Source organism: Sebastes fasciatus, chromosome 19 (genome assembly GCF_043250625.1).
Source record: "Sebastes fasciatus isolate fSebFas1 chromosome 19, fSebFas1.pri, whole genome shotgun sequence".
Classification (NCBI taxonomy): Eukaryota; Metazoa; Chordata; class Actinopteri; order Perciformes; family Sebastidae; genus Sebastes; species Sebastes fasciatus.
The window spans coordinates 19,940,490-19,962,390 of record NC_133813.1 but is presented as its reverse complement, the minus strand read 5'-3'; the positions used below and the strand labels follow the sequence as shown (position 1 = coordinate 19,962,390).

Here is a 21,901-nt window from a genome sequence, read left to right as displayed (position 1 = left end):
CGGAAACTCCATAATTTCTTTTTGTGTCGTTGTAATGGCAGAAATACAGTGCTTGAAGATATTAAATAAGAATAACAACAAAATAAATATGAATTAATCATTAATAATTAATACTTTATTATTTACCCCTGTTTAAGAATGCAGTATTATAATTGAAAATCTTTTTTTATTGAAAGTGAGAGTAATAAAACAGGCTTAAAGGTCTTATTGATACAATTTTTATGTAGACGAATATAAACTGGAAAAACAAACTTCGGAAACTTGTGTTTGGCCGATTAAAATGCTCCGTCAATGGTAAACAGTGTATTCTCCTGTTGGTATTGACTCTTGTTTTGAGTTGTTTGGTGGATTGGATGATTGAACTCTCTATCAGTAACAAGGAACAAACAAGACATATTGGCAATTTTACACTTTATTCATTTAATACACCGTCAGGAGCCTCAGTAGCGGTGGAAGATCTATACGCAGCCACAACAGCCTGGCACCTCCTCCTCATGCTGGTCACCAACCTGGTCACACGTTGCTGTGGGATGGCTTTCCATTCCTCAATCAGGATTCGTTGCAGGTCAGCCAGCGTGGTTGTGTTGGTCACTCTAACACGTACAGCACGCCCAAGCTGATCCTGAAGTGTTGAATTGGGTTCAGGTGTGGATTCTTGGCAGGCCGTTCCATTCTCTCCACTCCCACATTGTGGAGGTAGTCTGTGATAACCCTGGCTCTGTGGGGGTGAGCGTTGTTTCTTGAAGGATGAAGTTAGGTGCCAGATTGTGGAGATATGGGATCACCACTGGCTGCAGAATCTCATCCCGATATCTCACTGCATTGAGATGGCCTTCAATGATGACAAGCCTTGTTTTGCCAGTGAGGGAGATGCCGCCCCACACCATAACACAGCCCCACCAAAAGCTGTTACTCCATCGGTGCTACAATCAGCACAGCGTTCTCCGCGTCGTCTCCATACTTTGACCCTGCCGTCCAACTTTGGCAGACAGAACCTGTTCTCATCACTGAACATGACCTTCCCCCACATGTTCAGGTTCCATTGTCTGTGTTGTCGACACCAGCGCAAACGGGCCTGACGGTGAAGGGCAGTCATTGCAGGCTTCCTGGTAGCCTTATGAGAATACACTGTTTACCACCATAATCAGCTGTGCTGCTCATCCCACAAATGCATGATCCTTACAGGTTGGACATCATTGCGAAGGTAAATAAACAGGCTTTCCAACAATGTAAAATACAATGCCAATTAGCATTGTAACAACAGAGAAATAATCCATCAAACACAAGTTTCTGAACTTTGTTTTTCCAGTATATAATACATCCACAGAGCCTTTAGGAAGGTGCCGAATAAAAGTACGGCTTTTTCTGAAAAAAATTATTCTGATCGTGAATTAATCATTTTAAAAAATTCGGCAGGTCCAAAATGAATGTTTTGTTTATATCTGTGGAAGATACCTGATGTTTGGTTCCCACTTCTAATAAGGCTTGTGAGCCAATTGTATAACAACATTGGTATCACGTGGTATCTCTGGGTTGTCAGTTAGTGTGAAAAAAATGCCTGAGATTGATGGTAAGTGCTTGGCAATGACTTGTTGTGAAGTGAATCCCCTTAAAAGCGTGTGAACTTCAGCAAAAGATGCTTCTGAAACCACTCTTGCATCAAAAAACCACTTCTCTCCTGTCCAAATAGTATATTCCAAACAGTCATCTTTTCCAAAATATCGCAACACATTCGGTATTTTCCATATTTCTTACTGTAATCCTCAAATCTACAGAATGTACAGTAACAGTACCAAGAGATTTTCCCTGAATTAACGAAGCCTTAGCATTTGTGAAAATAGCAGTGATTATGGCACATGTTGATGAAATGTTATTTATTTTATTTACTGAAACACACAGTCACTAAGGATATCTTTAAAAAAAGGAATAATAAGGAAGGTTATTTTAACCGATGACTCTTTTATGAGACAGTTTCTGTTCCTCTTCACATAAAACATGACTGATAAAGTGTCTGTATATCTAACTTCCACCAGTTTACATGAACAAACATAAGGACTGACGGTGTATTCATTACAGCTCCATTTACAGATTAAAGGATGTACTGTATTCTCACTATAAACAAAGCAATGCACAGGTAGTTTCTACAGAATTAGTGCTTAGAAAGAGGAAGTCGTCCATAAATAACCAACAAGCAACAGCTGATGGAGGCAAATCATCCACTTTTGAAAACAAAGCAAGATCATGTGTAATATTACTGGGTGGTTTTATTATTTTCAGGTGTAATGGTTATTTATGTATAATACATATATATGTCACAGTATACCCGTACATCCATACTTTGTTTATTCATTTATAATAATATGTACGATCATTTTATGACCTAAGCCTTTCCCTTGGTTTCTCTTTGCAGGGGAACCTGACTTTCAAGTATGTTATTTTCTTGTACATACGGTAATTAATGACATTTACACAAGTTCTGGGGAATACTCACTCTCCTTTTAGCTCTGTTTTTGGTCTCCGCTAACTCTGTCTATCTGCTGTTTGGTGCCGGACAGATACAGCAGCATACAGAGGGAATTAGTGCTTTTTTAAAAAACTAAAAACAGCTGCCTGCTGTAGCTTGTTGATGAGAGCGGTGAGACTCAACCAAAACAGTAAAGTTGCAGGCCCCAAAACAATGAGCTGAAAGATGCTAAAATGTTCTGTATAGAGCTGAGAGGAATTGCAGAGTTGGGTGATGATTATCTGTGGATTCATCACTACAAGCAAAACCTTTCATCATGTGACCCAATGCTATTACAGAAATAGATTAATATATCTTTAATTATCCCGGTTACAGTCGGCTGCCTGATTTCTTAACCAAAAACCAATGTTGAGTTACTGGCAGCTGCTCTCTCTGCTCAGTAAAGTCTTCCTTTTTCAATGTCTATTAGAATATTCTTCTATATAAAGCAAGGAATCTCTGTCTGTCTGTCTGTGTCTCTGTGTTATTCGCAGAACCGCTCATCCAATCTACTTCATAGTTCATTGCTTAGGACCCATGGGAGAGCAGCGTTGATTGTGGTGCAATTTGGCCAGATGGTCGCGCTATAACGATGAACTTTACGTTTTGGCCTGTAACTTTTGAACCGTCAGTCTCAATTGCTGGATTTTGTGGGTCCAGACGAATGTACCTATGTAAGCCACACCCATTTGCCGTCTTTAAATTTTGTCCAAATCTGATTATTTGCTATTCCTCCTTCAAATTTTCCGCAATCATCACCAAATTTGGTACAGAACATCTCTGGACCAAGCTGGAAAAAGTGACCTTTTTGGATTGTCGATGTTCCATACAGTTTTGCTACAGCTGGCCCTCAAACTTAGCTCAAATGCAGTGGGCAGGGCTTGTATCACGAAAAAAAACCTGTTATATTACAAAGAACCGTTCATCCAATCAATTTCACACTTGGAGGGTACAAGCAGCCAAACCGCGGTTCTGGACAAAGCTGCAAGCAGAACTTCCGGGGGCCATTCAATCGGTCCGTGTCGTTCCAGACGGTTAATTTGTTGCAAAGCATGTGCACAAATAAGGATGTGCCTGTTGCCTGCACCCGTTTCTGTGACAACTCAAAAATAACATCAGTGTGAAGATAAGAACCAATGTCTTCTGCAGGGTCACTGACTGGGCGTCATATCCTATTTCCTGCAACATACAGTATGTCGACCACAATAACTATCCTCACAGTTTAGTCTTTAGCCGTTAGTCTTTCTCAGTTTATAAAGTAAATTCAACAGAGATATTTTGAAGAGTGAGAGAATGGAAATCACAACCTGCTGATCATTGCTGACTGTAGCAGAAAAAGACACAATCAGGCATTCATTGACGGTTCCTCTCTAAACCGACCTGAAAGTTGATCTTGATATGAGCGTGGGTGATAAATGAGTCAAACATTAGACCACAAGACGACATGCTGACTCGATGAAAATGAATGCCAAAAATGAATTACTCATGAATTTGGTGAGATACGGTAGGTAGGATGCTCCAATTACTGGAGATTGAAGAATGAACAGAAATAAAATAAAAAACTTTTTTTAATCAAATGTTACTGGAAACAGCGAGCTCTCTTGCCAGGAATACTCATCTCTCACAAAATCACTTCTCTTTTCACTTTAGGCAGACAGAAACTGTTCCTGCTTTACTTGCAGCCTAGCAAATGACCCCTAACAGGGACCTTTCTTTTTCTCTTGGACTGAAACAGAACAGAAACAGAAACGACTGCAATTATTAACTGAGTGTGTGAACTATCAGATCTGCTGGAAACAGAGAGTTTGATGGTGTGGCTGAAACCATTTTCAGGAGTTTCGTGTAACGTGCAAACAAGGCTAAGGTGGATTACCGAATTTGCCGTGGAGTTTCTCCATCCGTATACTGTAGGGGATGGGGCGAATGATTTACTTCATTTTCAAACTTAGAAGAATTACTATTACATGTTAACAAATGTTAATCAAAATGATAATCAGTGATGTCTTATAAAGAATACAAAAGTAGTATTTATTACATATATTGAATACAAAAAATGTTGCAGCATATCTGGGCCTATATACAAAATAACCATACAGTCTGTGTAAAAAAAACATATTAAAGGTAGGGTTGGTAATGTTCTTCAAATACATTTTTTGAAGTTCTCATTACATTCCGACAGCAATCAATGAATCTAATGCGCTGACAAAAAAAAGAGAAAAACATCTGTTGCTGTCACAGGATTGTAATCAACCTTTACAGGCAGATAGGCAATCCAACTATTACATTCGCGACCCGCAATGATTTATGAGAGTGTAAGTGTAAGAAGTTCTAAACAGTACCTTTTAAGGGACGGGCTCTCAATGTTGCCGACTTGGCCACTTTCTCGCTACATTTCGGGCTCAGTTTTTTGGTTATTTGTGTACTCTTGCTAGTTTCTCAACAGTACCAACCCTGCCTTTAACATCATATAAATGTTTGTTTAACATGTAACAAGTGCTTAATGTCTTTGTTGCCCTCAGTATGTCATACTGTTTGGAGCTGCAACACCCCTTCTGTCCCAACTGTGTCCTTGAGTATGGGGCAGTGTTCCTGGCAGGTCATGACCAGCACCCTGCATTCTCCTTTTTCCATTAGAAACTTCCTCAAGGACTCATCGAAACACTTGTTCTCTTCTCTGTACTCGTCCAACAACAGCAGAGCCTCACTGGACCTTGTCAACACAGCTTTCAGCTCATCCTCCGTTGATATCTTTCCCGTGAGAGAAAGTTGAACTGTTATTTCCTGAAACAAGTCCCCCTTCACTTTGCTGCAGTCGACATATAGGAGAAGTAGAAGTTTGCTGAGATCGAGGAGGTGAGAGAGGGCATGTTTGTTCCCCTCTGTCCAAGAAGAGACCAGGATGTGGGCTAGGGTTGTCTTCCCGCTTCCTGGGGGTCCCTCGAGGAAAAGTGTCTCTCCAGCTTCTGGGAGTAAAGCTTGAAGATTCACAGGCTGGCCCTTACTGGAAAAAAGAGATTGAGATTGTAAGCTACACAGAAATACAAATACTAAAACATAGACTTCAGCTGAGTCAACTGGATATGTCCACACACTGTGGTGAACTCTGACTCGCAAATTTACACCACTGGCCAATATCAAACCATCTTGGCAGTCCAAAATGGAGGAAGTTATTGTAATTAAGTGTGTTGCACAGTGGGTAACCTCCTCCATGGTCTGAAAAGTGAAGCCAATGCAGAAGTGCCTTAAACTTGCATTCATTCTTATAACCAGCAGGGGGCGACTCCTCTGGTTGCAAAAATAAGTCTGATTGTATAACAGTCTATGAGAAAATGACCCTACTTCTCACTTGATTTATTACCTCAGTAAACATGAGTTTATGGTCTCAATCGCTAGTTTCAAATCTTCTTCAATACAGCATGATGTTCATTTAGAAAATGATGGTCCCATTTAGAGTAAGGGCGCTTTCACTAGCTATAGTCCGAATCAGAGTGAAATTGATACTTTTGGTTTGTTTTCTATTTATTTGATCTGGTTCGGTTTCACGGTGCACAAATGAAAGTGGATCAAATATGTGTATGAAGGAGTGAATTTATCTTTTTCATCTTGAGAGATGCCACATCTATGCAGGGAATTGCAGACTTCGATGCTGTCAAAGTTTTTTCACTTTGATTCGGAACTGATCTACGGTGAGCATGACTCCCTTCTAACCCAGTTTATGACTTTATAAATTTCACTGCGTTTGCAGACTTTATTTTGCATATTCTGGTTGTTCTCTTCTGCCCAGATGTCAAGGAAACATCAGACTTCTGCAGAAGTCCACGTCCGTTTTCTCCCACTCATGTTAACCTGTCATTTACCAGTGTCCATCTCAACAAATGCCTGCACAGGGAGCGTTTTGAATCGCTTGGAAACGGTCCAAGACCGCCTCTCGCAAGTGGTCTTGGACCGATTGTTTTGGTCCGCACCAGAGTTTGATTACTGTGTTCACAACCGCCCACATGAACCGCACCAGAGTTCGACTAAAGCGGACTACATGTTGATGTGTAAGCACCCTAAAATAGACCATAAAGCAGGTTATGCTTTAGGGCGTGGCTACCTTGTGATTGGCAGGTCGCTACCACGGCGTTGTCCGGTCTGGGAGTTGTCTGAAGTTTTCGTCTTACAACTTTAACCCTTTCACAGTGTGCTTTCAGTTTGTGAAAGTTAATTATAACCTTTTTGGTCGCCTAAAAATGTCTTATTCAGCGTTTGGTTGCACTTAGCTCCGCCCTCTCATGTCACTTCTGGTTGCAAAAAAACAAGATGGCGAGGGCCAAAATGACGAACTTGAGGCTTCAAAACTTTATTTAAGTATATACTGCACTACAAAAGACAAATGGTTTACCAACTTCTACGAGACAGGAGATAGCACAAATATATTTTCCAGCTATCGACCAAGCTATCAAGCTTGCTAACTGACAGTTAAGCTTGTTATCTAACATTTAGCAAGCTAGCTAGCTTATTGATCAAAGAATAGAAGGTAACTAACATTTCTCTCAATGGTTTGGAATAAAAAAAACTTGAATTGTTGTTGTTAGGTTACTGGAAACGAGAACAAAGAAGAATCATAGAAGTCTGGCATCCTTTTGATCAAAGTGGAAAGTTGTGTTTGTGACTCACTTGTTTTGCAGCCTTTTAGGCAACTCCGAAACAAAAGCCTTCCAGTGGTGTCTCACCTCCGTGCTGAAGGAGAATTCGGAATAATGGGCTTTCAGAAACGCCCCCAGATTTTCCTCTACGCAACATGCAGACAATAACACAGACTTGATCATGATCACATCCAGATCATTTTCATGAAAAGGAAGCAAATAGCGTGAGAAGATGCTTTGTTTCTGTCTGGTGTGGAGTGCGTAGGCTGACATTTTTACAGTAAAAGGGTTATTTTTTTAAATGAATGCAGGCCTAGTTCTGTAGTATAATGCTGTTACAGACAACAACAGATTTCTGGAAGAACTTGTCTTACTGAATTTGTCTTTTCTGAGAGGTTTGTTCGAAAACATCAACTTGTGTGTGTCATCAGGTCGGTTTTAAACATCTAAGGGCAGTTTTGCACCAAAACCAACAGGTTTATATTCAGCGCCACTTTGAAATAATTATGTATGATCATTTTTAGTACTGATTCTAATACTGGGTCGATTCACTGATGAGTCCTTTTCTATATCTTACGTGGTAGTAAACTGAATATTTTTGAGTTCTGGACTATTGGTTGGACAAAAAACATGACATTATTACTGTGACTAATTGATCAAGGTACTCCTACCAACTAATCAGCAGAGACAAAGGGAAATTGTGAATGTGAAAAATAGTTTTATACATCAACTGAAAGACATAAATAATGTAAACAATAGTTCTTCGAGTCACAAGAGTCGCTTACCTTCATTAAAAATAGTTATCTCTTCCTCATTGTCTTTAGCCTTTTCTATGCCTGAAGGAAAAGAACAGAGTTGTTAGAACACATTGTGATTAAGTGATTAGAAAACAAGTGTAATATTTATAGAACTACTGAAACAGTACTATTAATTAGTCATTTCTACAGAGACTTTACAAGGCTGCAATAATTGTGATAGTGTAAATCCACTCATAAACACCTCAATGCAAGTTTAAATCAGATTAATCTAAAGTGTACTATGTAATGAACAACTTCACAGAAAGGGGATCTTTGCACTTCTGTATTCTGGAGAATAACAAACAAGCTTTCGCACACTGTCAATACGTATGTTAACTGAATATCTATAGCTCAGTCAACATGTACAACTTGAAATATAGGTCTTATTGTATTAATGTAGGTGTTACTTATTTGTAACGTGTAAGAAGTCATGCAATGATATGAGTTTTTTGCCCTTCTTGTGAAAGAACAGTTCATGTTCATTAATTCGTTTCCCATGAGTACCTTGATGCACAGTGCACAGCCAGACAAGTGGAAAATGGATCATGATATTGACAGTAAAATGAATCATCGCGGTGGAAGAGGAAATTATGATCAGAGTTTCAGGATGCCCCTAAATGTGTGATCTCAACCTTCTTTGTGGAGAGTGACAGAAACTGTGGGCGTCTTTTGTCACAAATTGCACAAAATGCAGCATCAGCAATTTGACTGAACTCAACCGAGAGTGTCAAAATAACGAACTTTTCAAATGCCGGTAAGTGGTTTGGAACAAAAGTGGAAACAACGGAGGTCTGTGAAAGCTCCCTACTACTTTTGAACTACTTTGTGTTCCCTCTCAATAAGTTTTCCTTGCAATACATTTTATATTCCCTCTGATCCTTACAGGAAGGGCGAGCTGTATTAGCTACAGCCGTCGGATGTGACCACAGCGTTTGTATCATTACAGCCAATGTTGAGATAACTAGTGCAAGTTAGTTAACTTAGTTTTCCTGTGGCTGCTGCTATCAGCATGGCTGTGTCTTTGGTTGTAATGATTACAAGGATGTAACACATTGTTTTTAATGGGTGTTACTTAGTTACATGCAGGGATCGTGTGTGCGTGTGTAGTGAATTATTTAGACTCACAGGCAGCAGAAGAAACAGACCGGCCTTGACCCTGGACGAAAAGGTTCTTGGTACCGTGAGTTCTGGGACCTACAGAACAAAACGCATACTGTCTTTAGTTATGCTACATACAAAAAACATATTGTTGGAAAGCCTATTTTCTGGCTTATCAGATGATGCTAGCGTTAGCTGTATGAAGTTTAGTCGGTAGCTATAGCACAGGAGTCCAAAGTGTGTCTGCTCTCCTCGGGATGGTTCAGACTACCCGGGGACGGTTGGGACAGTATTGTTTATAGTTCCTACCTCGTTACAAATCAACAAAAACAGAGAATTTTGGAAAATGGACTCCTTGTACATTTATCAAAATTGTGCCTTTTACGTTTGGGTTGGCCTCCAAAAAACTTGATAAATTGTTAGCAGACACCTGTATCTGTTCAGGGATCAAATTATTTTCATTACTGTTCAAGCGGTCTGTGAGTAATGGTGAGTTATTTGATGTCAAAAGAAAATTGTCCCAGCCAACCCCGTTCTCCCCTACTGTATGTGTTGTTTGGCTCTACATACAAATAGTTTAATTCATGCAGCTTAATAAAATGATATTAAAATGGGACAGGACAGTCTTTGTTCCAAACGTGTCAACTTAGCTTTCTGTGTTGATGTTTGACAGGTGATGGTATTTTCTCTTGTAAATCTTCTATTTATCATGTATTTTATGTGCTCTTGTAAGTACATTCATTGTTTTGACCTGTTTTAACTACACAGCTGTAACTTAAGACTTTTTTGAAATTGTGACCGGATACCAGCTTCAAAATACCGTCCGTAGATTCCCGGACCCGTAGCTGAAGTAACACTTCTACTTCACACTTATCATGTTCACACAGTCATATATGTAGAAACGTAATAATTCTAGTAATAAGTCTACTAATGAAATGATGGAGGTGTGTGTTTTGGGGAATTATTCAAAAAATAAACGTGCTACACTGAAAAACCACCCACGCATAAACAAATAGCCTCAAATTCCCCTGGCACCCAGACCAAGATCAACCTGGGTGTTTCCAAACCTGGTTGTTGTGTCACATGTCAGGTCTAGAAAGCAAAGTCATGATCCCATGATAACCTGCATGCTGAGTCACATGCTGGTAAAATCCCTCTTAACCAAATGGCAAACAGTAAGTTCACAAAACTAACATCTCAATTCTATAACGTTTTAGAAATACTTCCTCTTTTCGGAGGGGAGTAACTATCACCGTCTGTATGCGGCGGCTGCGTTATCTTTTCAGCTGAAGTCACACAGCTGTTTACTGACAGGACACAAGTTCCTCTGACCCTTGACAAGGACTAAAAGTAAAACACAGCTAGGCTGCAATGGCTTTGACACAGGAACAATACACTTGCTGACTAATGAATTTCAGCACTTCTGTAAGTTGTTTGAGGTTCTGGTTGGACAATAAAGTTCTATTAAAAAGATCTATTCTATCTGTCCTAAGTCATTGCAGTGTGTACGTCATGTTTTCAAATGGGTGTAACAGTTAAAAATAATACAGTGTGAGTTCTTACAATGAGGAAATAATTAAAGATGCACAACTGGATTTTTCACTTCATGTCCTGCACGTTCAGCGCAAGCTCTGAAGGGAATTCCCGCCCTGCAGCGATCCCGCCCTTTCTTGCACACAGTCTCTGTCCTGCACAGAATGTGTTCAGGCTGCAGGTTGAATGTCCCAGTAGCCGAGACGATTGGTTTATATTTTTAATAATCTATTGCACAAGTATCTGTTGTTGTGTATCTCTGTGCATATATATGTGCTTCATATACAAGTGCAAGAACAATTTTGTATTGCTGACATTTGTCACTTTAAAGGTTCTCTATACGATATCCAGAGCATTAATATAGGAGCAAACAACTATTTGCTATGTAATGAAACAGAGGAGTAATGTCTACCTGAGCAGAGAATGAAGTCACTCTCCCCCCCTGTGTGTGTTGTATTGCGAGTTTCTCCTCGCTTTGTTGACATAGCCGGGCCGGCCGTGCGTGCTTTTAGTGCATGTGAGCGTGCCCCACTGGCTAGCTCAAGGCTCTCATACGGCTGATAATGCCGTCCCGACCGACAGTGTCATTGCGGAAGCGTAGCACCCACACTCCGGTTCCCCCTCAGGTAAACCCAACAGTTGTTTGCGCTGTTAGTACCATTAGCTGCGAGCCGTGGCTTGCCGTCGCCATGTTGAGAGCCGTTGAGAGGCAATAGAAATGTTCCCAATCCCGTATATAGCACCTTTAACGTTTCACCATAGCTGTATGTGGAATTGCATGTTCTCCCCATGTTAGCATGGGTTTTCCCACAGTCCAAAGACATGCATGTTAGGTTAATTGCCGACTCTAAACTGCCCGTAGGTGTGAACGTGAGCGTGAATGGTTGTCTGTCTCTATGTGTCAGCCCTGTGATAGTCTGGCGACCCCGAATAGGATAAGCGGTTCCAGATAATGGATGGATGGATGGATGTGAAATTATTATGCATTGTAATGCCTGGTGTGCATTGTCTCATTTGCCAGTGTCAAACCCAAATTTCCATTTGATGTAGATTTCATTAGACCTCTGCTTTAGATATTTTGTCTCCAATCTACATCTGCATTCTATGTAATGCTGTGGTTGTTGTAAACAACATGTCCTGAATCTGTAATGTGCACATACACAAAGAATTGAGTGACTGGTTACCTTTTCGTCGTCGACACATGATCACTGCAATGATGATGCCAACTATTATCATTGTCACTCCTATGCTCCATGCAACGGCGACAGCATCAGTTTTTACAGGAGGAACGGGTATTTCATCTGTGAAAAGAAGGATTGGTGTTAAAATGTGCCACAAAAGTTGTAATTCAGCAATGACAGGGTCAGGACAAGTGTTGGCATTTTGTGAGTTATACCCACCGTCTTAATATATCTGACCACTATGGAAATAACCAAATATACCAAAGACGAACTATCCCAGACTTCCCCTTACTGGTTAAGAAGTAAAGATTGCAGCAATTAAAGTGACTCATGCTTGTGTACCTGTTTTTTGATCAGCTGTGCATGCAGCCCGATCTTCTTCTTTTACTTTTCCCTTTATTTAGCATTAAAATAACCTCATACTTTTCATACATAATATATACATATGCCGAAACATGAGCAGCCTACATGCACACACGCAGACAAGCCACACATTTCCACACATGACTACATCTCTTGTAATAGAACTCCTACACACTGCTGTATCGTTTGAAGCTTGAAACCCAAACACCTCCTACAGCTCCACTGAAGAGCAAAAATCTTGTAACTGGAAAAACTGTGAGCAAGAGCTGAAGGCTCATATATCCCGTCTGTGTTAGAAATCACATTTGATGTGGGTTGACAGAGGATATCTCTATCAAAAAGAAAATAGAACATAACAGGAAACAGCAGTAGAGTGATAACTATGCAAATGCTGATATTATATTTCCTGTTCCTGAGAATTACCAAGGCTTCACCTAACTTAATGGGGCTTTTTTAAACTAAAAGTTTGAATTGGAACAATTCTACCTCAGTTTTTCTTTCATTCATAGAAAAGAGGTTAATGTGGGTTTATTGACATGGATTATAAATAGTGATGCGTTATGTGTAAGCAGCTGGCAAAAGGTGGGGCTGATTTCAACTGATTGCTTAGTAGCTTACAGTATATCTATAATAATGTAATACATCATAATGTATTAGTTGATTATATGTTGTTTTAACGATTAGAATCTGCAAAGTAACTAACTAAAGTTATCATATAAATGTAGGGGAATAAAAAGTATAATATTCCCGTCTGACACTTAGTCGAGTAAAAGAAGAAAGTGGCATAAAATGGAAATACTCGCGTAAAGTACAAGTGCCTCAAAAATGTAAAACAGTCATACATCTATTTGCTTGCTTCTGATTTTCTGTTTTTGTAATTTATTTTGGGCAGCAGACAAGAGCTGACAAGACATGAGGAGGGATGACATGGAGTAAAGTTCACTGTCGGGAAACATGACCTGGAGATGTTGCAATTGCACAGTCAACATTTAGAAAACCCCTGTGTGTTTGCATATTCTCTCCAGCTAAGCAGAATCCTGTCTTCTAAGAAAGCTTTAAAGGAAATAAAAACTGTACCTGGAATATGAAATGTTGCAGACTGGCCATCATTTGTAAAGATACACGTGTAGTTGTTTTTCTCTGATGACCAGACATGTATCTGGCTGGTGACTTTAAAAAGCTGGTCTGGAGTTGAGACGGTGTTGGTATCGTGACTGAGGCTCCGCAGGTGTCCATCATGCCACGTAACAGAGGACTCGGGGTATCCCTCAGACTCGCAGGTCAGCAGCACCCCATCCCCCTCTGCAGCCTTATGCGTGTGTTTAGTCACTGCTTTATAAGGTGCTAGGGCAGAATCACACATATATCTTGTGTTTAGAATAGCACTATGATTATGTTCAAGAGATCTTGCATGATAAGGGGAAGATTACAGGAAGGTTTAAATGAACCAAAAGCATTCTTTACAAAATTGAGTAATACTGCTTTAGTTTCATTTTCATTATGAGCTATACTGCCCAGAAACGACCACATGCTGTGGCAAATGAGCAAGACTATTACCAGAACAAAGCCCCTTAAGTCTTCACCTAAAAACCTAAAATGTCATTGTGCTGTCACTGACTCGGTACTTACCTACAACCGACAGAGATATCGTTTTATAATCAGATCCTTCTGCTGTCTGGACCAAACACTGGTAGGTACCGGAATCATTGATCCGGAGCCTGGAGATCTGTAATGTGACAAAGTAGAAGAAAGTAGAGTCCTTAGATGTGCTCCTGGCCATATTACACCCTCATAAACTAGAGGTTTAAATTAATCAATCTGTAATAATCTCTCTTGGGCAAGCTTAAACAAGTTAAACACGTCACTTAGAGGAAATCTGAATCTAACTCATCCCATATGAAAACATCACTGCCATTATTGACCTTATTGATGACATGTCGAAATGTCCTTGAGCAAGATACTTAACCCCAAATTGCTCTTGGGCAGGTTGGCACCTTGCATGACAGCCTCTTCCATCAGTGTATGAATGTGTGTGTGTGAATGGGTGAATGCTGTAGTGTAAAGCGCTTTGAGTGCTCGGAAGAATAGAAAGAAATACCATTTACCTGTAACTTGGCCCAGCCTTGCTCCAGCTCCGCATCGAGAAGCTCCACTCGGCCCTGGTAGTCCGGGTCCCGTGACGCCAATCGCTCCTTCCGGTTATCCATGTGGTACACCTCCCGAGTCGAGGTGGAGCCGATCCATTGCCAGGTCACCTTCAGGTCAGCGTGAATGTTTGGTAGTTTAGGCTGAAACCTGCAGCCCATCACAACATCTCCTCCAAACTTTGACTGGTATGCAGTTTGCTCTGCCTCAACAGTGAACAACACTGCAGGGAAATAATACAAAGTAAATTTCAACATCAAATTAAGTTCACTAGATTTTACTTTCAAGTAGAAATAGAAATGTTTAATATAGATAACATGTTTGTTCTCTTATTTATTCATTAATGTCTCCACTGCTGTATGCTGTATACACACCTGCGTGAGATGGCTTCAGCACGAGTTGCAAAATTACAACAAATAGGGTCCAGTCCATTGAAACCTGAGGAAGAAACAAAAGGGAGTTAGACGGATGTTGAAATCTTTTGTCATGTTGCTGAGAAGCATGAGTCATTCTACTGGAGAAGACCAGATGTGAATTCCAGAAACCACAAGAAGTTTGACCTAGTTTACTTCTTTACTCTGCAAAAAAATTTACATGACACATAACATAACATAACAGACATCACATGTTGGTGACATATACATGATTAATCCTGATCTCAGCATGACTCGGCCCAACAAAGGAAATCACTTCCTCATTGATTTATTCCTGATAACAAAACAAAACTAGCAACAAGGATGCTGTTGGTTGACTCTGGAGCTGTGTCAAGATACACACACACACACACACACACACACACACACACACACACACACACACACACCAAACAAAACAAAACAAAACAGCTGTTCATGCATATCGTGCAAGTTATGCTTCAGTGGAAAAGATTTAGTCAGACACATTATTCTAAGGAATAACTTGATCTCCAAGTGCTTATTTTTGAAGTCATTTTATGAGTAAGCTGTTGGGTGATAAGCACATTAGTCACTTTCCTTGCAGATTTCGCGCGAAATGACAACAACGACAACTGTAGTTCTGCAGAACATTTATCTCTTTGAATGTGGGTGAGCTCTCTCACAATAGGCATAAATTAAATCACTTGAAATGAGTCAGTTATTAAGTTAAGTACTAGGTACACTTAAACTTATTACATAAAGCCTGAGGTGAACATATTTACAATAATTAAGATAACTTATTGGTCTTCATGCTACAGAGCTATAGCCTCAAACACTCAGCAAGAAGGTGATAAATGGCTAAATTAATATTTAAATGTGAAAAAAAGCCCAGATAAATTATAAAAATAGAAAAATAACAGGTACTCTTGAACTTATTACAAAAAGCCTGAGGTGAACATATTTACAATAATTAAAATAACTGTATTGGTCTTCAGGCTACAGAGCTATAGATTCAAACAGTTGGCAAAAAGGTGGTAAATGGCAAAATGTATATTTACATATGAAAAAACAGATATATTATAAAAAAAAAAAGAAGAAAAATAACAGGTATACTTGAACTTATTACAAAAAGCCTGAGGTGAACATATTTACAATAATTAAGATAACTGTATTGGTCTTCAGGCTACAGTTGGCAAAAAGGTGGTAAATTGCAAAATGTATATTTAGATATGAAAAACCAGATAAATACAAATGATAAAAAAGAAAAATAACAATAGTACAACATTGAATATAATAATAATAATAATAATAATAATAATAATATTAACAATAATATAAAAAATAAATAAATAAATTATTATTATTATTCAAGTCTAAAAGTTGTGCAACCCCGAACTGTTGTTTATCAGATAATAATATATTCTTACCTGTTCTTGCAACAGCTGTAGTTATATTTTCACCTGGTGTTTCCCGCTTCCTTCAATAGTTGTGTCTGATTAGAAGTGCTCGAGACTGGACTATATGCGTTTCCTCGAGAGACAACGCGTGGCATCCCAATTGCACACGCCCACAAACAACAAACAACAGTGCCAAATAACTTTTGGCACGTACTGTTCCTAGCTCTGTGGTCAAGCTTTGTGTTAACAATTAGAAGGAAATTACAGATTTATGTCCCCATATTGCGATAATACTACAAGAAGAAAAAAATCTCGCAATAGCCAAGGAAAGGGTTAACACACACACGGAAGTCCACCACTGGATTTACTGTAAGGAAAAAGGAGCAGCAGGAGATTATCTCACCGAAAAAGTCATAAAACAGCTGTAAGGCTAACAAACACCGCCCTTTACTGTTAAACTGTAGACGTTTAAAAGATGAGAATAAGCAGAATTGGTCAGTCAGACAGGATATATTATGAAACTGATAGCTACATTGTGTGTTTTTCCCTCTTCTGATCTGTCTGTGTGTGAGTTCCCTCTCAGGGGTCCCTGTGACGTCACGTGTAGAGTACAGTTTTACCAAAGCAATGCCAAGAGTTTCATCACACAGCTCATCTTTATGGGAACTGTTCAAAGGGATGTATTGATGTCATTTGGTGTGGGGCTTCAATTAAGCATTTACTGTAACTCCCAAAGCTTCGGTAGAAAAAAAAAAAAACAGGAGTATTTAGTATCCTACTGAACAGTACCCATGTATATGTAGCCATGTAAAAGTTCTACATTCAAAAGAATCTTACTTGAAATTATAAATAATAATATATAATTTTATAATAATAATGTATTATCATCAAAATGTACTTAAAGTATCAAAAATAAGTACTCATTATGAAGCAGAATGTCCCCTATTAGAAATACATTACTAAATATTATATTACTGGATTACCGTTACTGATGTTCTGTTTTTGTTTTTTTTGTTTTAATTTTTTTGTTTAGAATTTTGACAACAATGACAAAAAGTACATATAGAAAAAAGACAAAATATACAAATAATAATCTATATGAATAAAGTAAAATAACAAAACAAAAGGACTACACACACACACATATATATATATATATATATAGAGAGAGAGAGAGATATATGTGTGTGTGTGTGTGTGTGTGTGTGTATATATATATATATATATATATATATATATATATATATATATATATATATATATTAGTGATGCAGCGATCCGACTTTTTCAGTCCCGATACCGATAGTGATACCTGGGCCATTGTCTAATTATAAGCTGTATGCCTCACGGTGTGGAAGTGACTGGAATCATTGTTTTATGTGTAAGGCAACATCAGGCCTGACTTAAACATCGCTTTCCTAACTTTGTAAAACAAAATGTAACAAAATAAATACATAGATATAAATTTACTGAATTAATTATTATTAAAATAATAAATCGTACACCAGTAACTTGGTAAAAAAAAACTTCAATGCGGCAACAAATTGGTCAAAACTTAAACATTCCAGTATACAATGTATATAGTAAAATATAGAACTGAATTGAATAGATCGGCCCCATTGTCACCGACCCCCGATCCAGCTATGTGAGTCAGTATCGGCCCGATATCCGATTCGGTATCGGTATCAGTGCATTCATATACAGTATATACACATATACACATCCACACAGTTTCATATAAATTCACTTTGAAAGGCAGCGGTTGATCTTTAAGTGAATCAGATGCAGAGAGCCAGTTGTTTAAACTAGTCTCACTTGTCCCATTATTTCGGGCAGTTGACAACTCCAGATAAACAACATCCAAAAATGTGAGGACCCAGTGTCTGGTGGTGAGTGAGTGAGGAGGCTTCCATCTTACTGTTATCATCTTTTTAGCAGCCGTCAGGTCATCTACAGTAGTAGGCTACAATGCACATTTTAAGTTTTGAGAGATTGAACTTTGACAGATCATTCAACAGTAGGACGGGCACACGTATAGTTTCTTTCCACCACTGATTATATAACACACTTTGCTGCGACTACAGTACAAGAAGTACACTGGAATTTTTAGTCTGTTGATATGTAAATGTACTTCCAAAAACAAAGAGATTCACGTTCACACAGGTCAACACCGTAATTTGGGAAAGTTGGAGATTTGAATGGAGTGCATTCTGCCACAGCACATCAGAGAGACGTTTTACATACTGCACATACAGTACATCACCAAGATACCAGCCACGAGGAATTCCCACAAGAGGGCACGCACGCATCCAATAATTTCAGCTATCCAACTAAGTTTGGAGATTAGGTTGACCCAATTATAGTATGACTGTGTGAACGTTTTGTGGGTTTCCCTTCAGTTCACTTACTGGCTCGGCTCCCACATGTGCGTATTCACACGCAACTTTATTTATTGTTTTATGGGAATATGGTAATTGTGTCTGATCTTATCAATGTTTTTGTCACTGGGGAGTTTATTTTAGGCACAGTTTCCACTGTTTTGTAGATATATATATACATATATATATATATACATATTAGGGATGCACCGATCCGACTTTTTCAGCCCCATGCCGATATTGATACCTGGGCTTTGGGTATCGACCGATAACAGGTACCGATCCGATACCAATGTTTAATTAATTAGCTGTATGCCTCACTGTGTGTAAGTGACTGGAATCATTCTTTTATGTGTAAGGCAACATCAGGCCTGACTTAAACATCGCTTTCCTAACTTTGTAAAACAAAATGTAACAAAATAAACACATAGATAGAAAATTACTGAATTAATTACTATTAAAATAATAAATCCTACAGCAGTAACTTGGAAAAAAATCTTCAATGCAGCAACAAATTGGTCAAAACTTAAACACAAATTAAAATTCCAATATATAATGTAGATAGTAAAATATAAAACTGAACTGAATAGATCGGCCCCATTGTCACCGACCCCCGATCCAGCTATGTGAGTCAGTATCGGCCCGATATCCGATTCGGTATCGGTATCAGTGCATTCATATACAGTATATACACATATACACACCCACACAGTTTCATATAAATTCACTTTGAAAGGCAGCGGTTGATCTTTAAGTGAATCAGATGCAGAGAGCCAGTTGTTTAAACTAGTCTCACTTGTCCCATTAAATCGGGCAGTTGACAACTCCAGATAAACAACATCCAAAAATGTGAGGACCCAGTGTCTGATGGTGAGTGAGTGAGGAGGCTTCCATCATATTATAATCATCTTTTTAGCAGCCGTCAGGTCATCTACAGTAGTAGGCTACAATGCACATTTTAAGTTTTGAGAGATTGAACTTTGACAGATCATTCAACTGTGTAATCTGTACAAATGCACCAAGTTTTATAAACTCACCATATGTTCTATAGGTAAAATGTTATTCTGCAATGTCATAACTAAAAGTCAAATAAATTTAGAGGAGTAAAAAGTAGACGTATAAAGTGGTAGAAAATGAAGGTATAGTAAAGTACAATTACCACAGAATTGGACACAGAGCTTGAGGAAATGTTCTTATTTTTTTCCCCCACTGATTATATAACACACTTTGCTGCTACTACAGTACAGGAAGTACACTGGAATTTTTTAGTCTGTGTTGATATGTAAATGTGCTTCCAAAAACAAAGAGATTCACGTTCACACAGGTCAATACCGTAATTTGGGAAAGTTGGAAATTTGAATGCCCTGCATTCTGCCACAGCACATGTTTTACATACTGCACATACAAAATAATAATTCTTTCCTCTATCCAGCGATGTCTGGCAGAGATTGGGCTGTCCCAATTATAGTATGACTGTATGACAGTGTTGTGGGTTTCCCTTCACCTACTGGCTCGGCTCCCACAAATATGCGTATTCACACATGGGACTAGTTAATTATAGGTGTTTGATCTTATAAATGTTTTTGTCACTGGGAAGTTTATTTTTGACACAGTTTCCACTGTTTGGAGACCCCTTGGGAAATCCAAAACGGTTATGACCTTTACAACCCGGATTACTTAAACAGATAAAATGCCTGTCATTGCAGGAAACGTTTGTGATACAGATCTTGAGTAAAAACTTTTTTCCCTATGTAATCCAACCTTGATTAACATTTTATGAGGTAAAGTGCTAAAGACACCATGTGGGAGGGTTAAGGTAGGGCAGTGGTGTTTAATACAACATTAAGTTAATTATTTATTTTGACTTTTATTGGTTCAGTTTAATTGTTGTCTTTAGCTGTGAATTTGGTTCTGGAGATTATACTTACATTTGAGAATTATTATTTTGTCAAAAATGGAAAAAGACATGACCTACAGCATGACCCATGTATGCTGAGTCAGTTGTAAACCTAAGGAGGTGGAATATCATGTCTTACTTTTCCAGGAAGTTGAAAGTTGGCCAGGAGTTCCCAACGCTATTGTAATACATTAATGAAAAATAATAGCTGGGCTTGATATGCTTCACTGCAGCATGGAGATTTTCACTTTTGACAGATCAAGTCAGAACTAACCAAAAAGCAGCTTGGGATGCTAACTCTCCCACAAAGTTATTGTAGTATCCTCCCACCTATTAAGGGCCTTGGTTGTGCAAAGTCCATCTATCCAATCTATATCCATTTAAGTGCTGGGTGCTGGAGCCTATACCAGGTCACAACATTTACATAAAAGTCTTCCAGCTTTAAATGTTTCTCTCTGTACCAGCTTATCTATCTATCTATCTATTTATCTATCTATCTATCTATCTATCTATCTATCTATCTATCTATCTATCTATCTATCTATCTATCTATCTATCTATCTATCTATCTATCTATCTATCTATCTATCTATCTATCTATCTATCTATCTATAATAATGATAATAATAAATTGGACTTACTATATAGCGCCTTTCAGAAACCCAAGGACGCTTTACAAAGGGGTTCACACAAAATCATACAAATAAATAACACAGAGGAGAAACTACAGCTAAGTAATTAAAAGAGTAATGTGTAGGAAGAGTCAGCTGAGATCATAGGCCTTGATGAACTGGTGGTGTTTGAGGTGTTTTTTGAAAATGTCCAGGGATGAAGCATTTCTTATTTCAGGAGGGAGAGAGTTCCAGAGGGCGGAGGGCCGCGACGCTGAACGCTCTGTTGCCAAATGTTCTCAGCCGGGTGTAGGGGGGTGGAGAGCAGACCAGTGTCGGAGGATCGTAGTTTCCGGGATGGAGTGTAGGGGTGGAGAAGGTAGGTTAGGTACTGAGGGGCGAGGGCATGGAGGGATTTGTATGTGAGAATGAGGAGTTTATAGTTGATGCGGCGACTTGATTGGAAGCCAGTGAAGGTGGATGAGTGTCGGGGTGATGTGCTGCCATGCAGGGCCTAGTGCGGGTGAGAACCCTGGCAGCTGAGGTCTGGACATACTGGAGCCTGTCCAGGGCTTTGCTGGGTACCCCGGACAGGACTACATAACAGTGGACATTAGAATCTATCTATCTATCTATCTATCTATCTATCTATCTATCTATCTATCTATCTATCTATCTATCTATCTATCTATCTATCTATCTATCTATCTATCCCACAAACACCAACAGAGGGAGCCATTTCTCTTTAACTGCACCTACCCTGGGACCATGTACCAGTGCACTATACCTCTTTAACACAAGCACTGGGTGTAAATTGTATATTTCTCAGCCCCAATTTTTCACTTACTCAGCCGAAACGTGTTAATAAACTGGTTTGAATGAATTCCTTTCAATCATGAATGTGATTAAGTCCCTGATGAAAAATCCCCATGATATTCATTTGCTTTAATAGTGAGTTTACAATGACTTATTTTG

At 38.9% G+C, this 21,901-nt stretch overlaps 2 protein-coding genes across 3 annotated transcripts in view; one reads left to right on the top strand and one right to left on the bottom strand.

Annotated features, from left to right (window-relative positions):
* mrrf (mitochondrial ribosome recycling factor) overlaps positions 1-13,178 on the top strand; it is a 53,218-nt gene extending 40,040 nt beyond the window's left edge. Inside the window, exon 8 of one of the 2 annotated variants that reach the window (XM_074618229.1) lies at positions 12,996-13,178. The gene's annotated coding sequence lies outside the window, so the exon portion shown is untranslated. The remainder of the gene's footprint in view (positions 1-12,995) is intronic. The other variant, XM_074618227.1, reaches the window with a different exon arrangement.
* Positions 4,889-16,610, bottom strand: LOC141757843 (uncharacterized). The gene is made up of 10 exons (XM_074618699.1): positions 16,071-16,610; positions 14,623-14,686; positions 14,209-14,471; positions 13,733-13,829; positions 13,181-13,447; positions 11,744-11,860; positions 9,054-9,122; positions 7,917-7,967; positions 7,163-7,424; positions 4,889-5,504 (listed from the first exon to the last, which is right to left on the bottom strand). The coding sequence occupies exons 2-10, from the start codon at positions 14,678-14,680 to the stop codon at positions 5,027-5,029; spliced, it is 1,662 nt and encodes a 553-aa protein (XP_074474800.1). The 5' UTR covers positions 14,681-14,686; positions 16,071-16,610; the 3' UTR covers positions 4,889-5,026.
* Between the last annotated feature and the right edge of the window lie 5,291 nt (positions 16,611-21,901).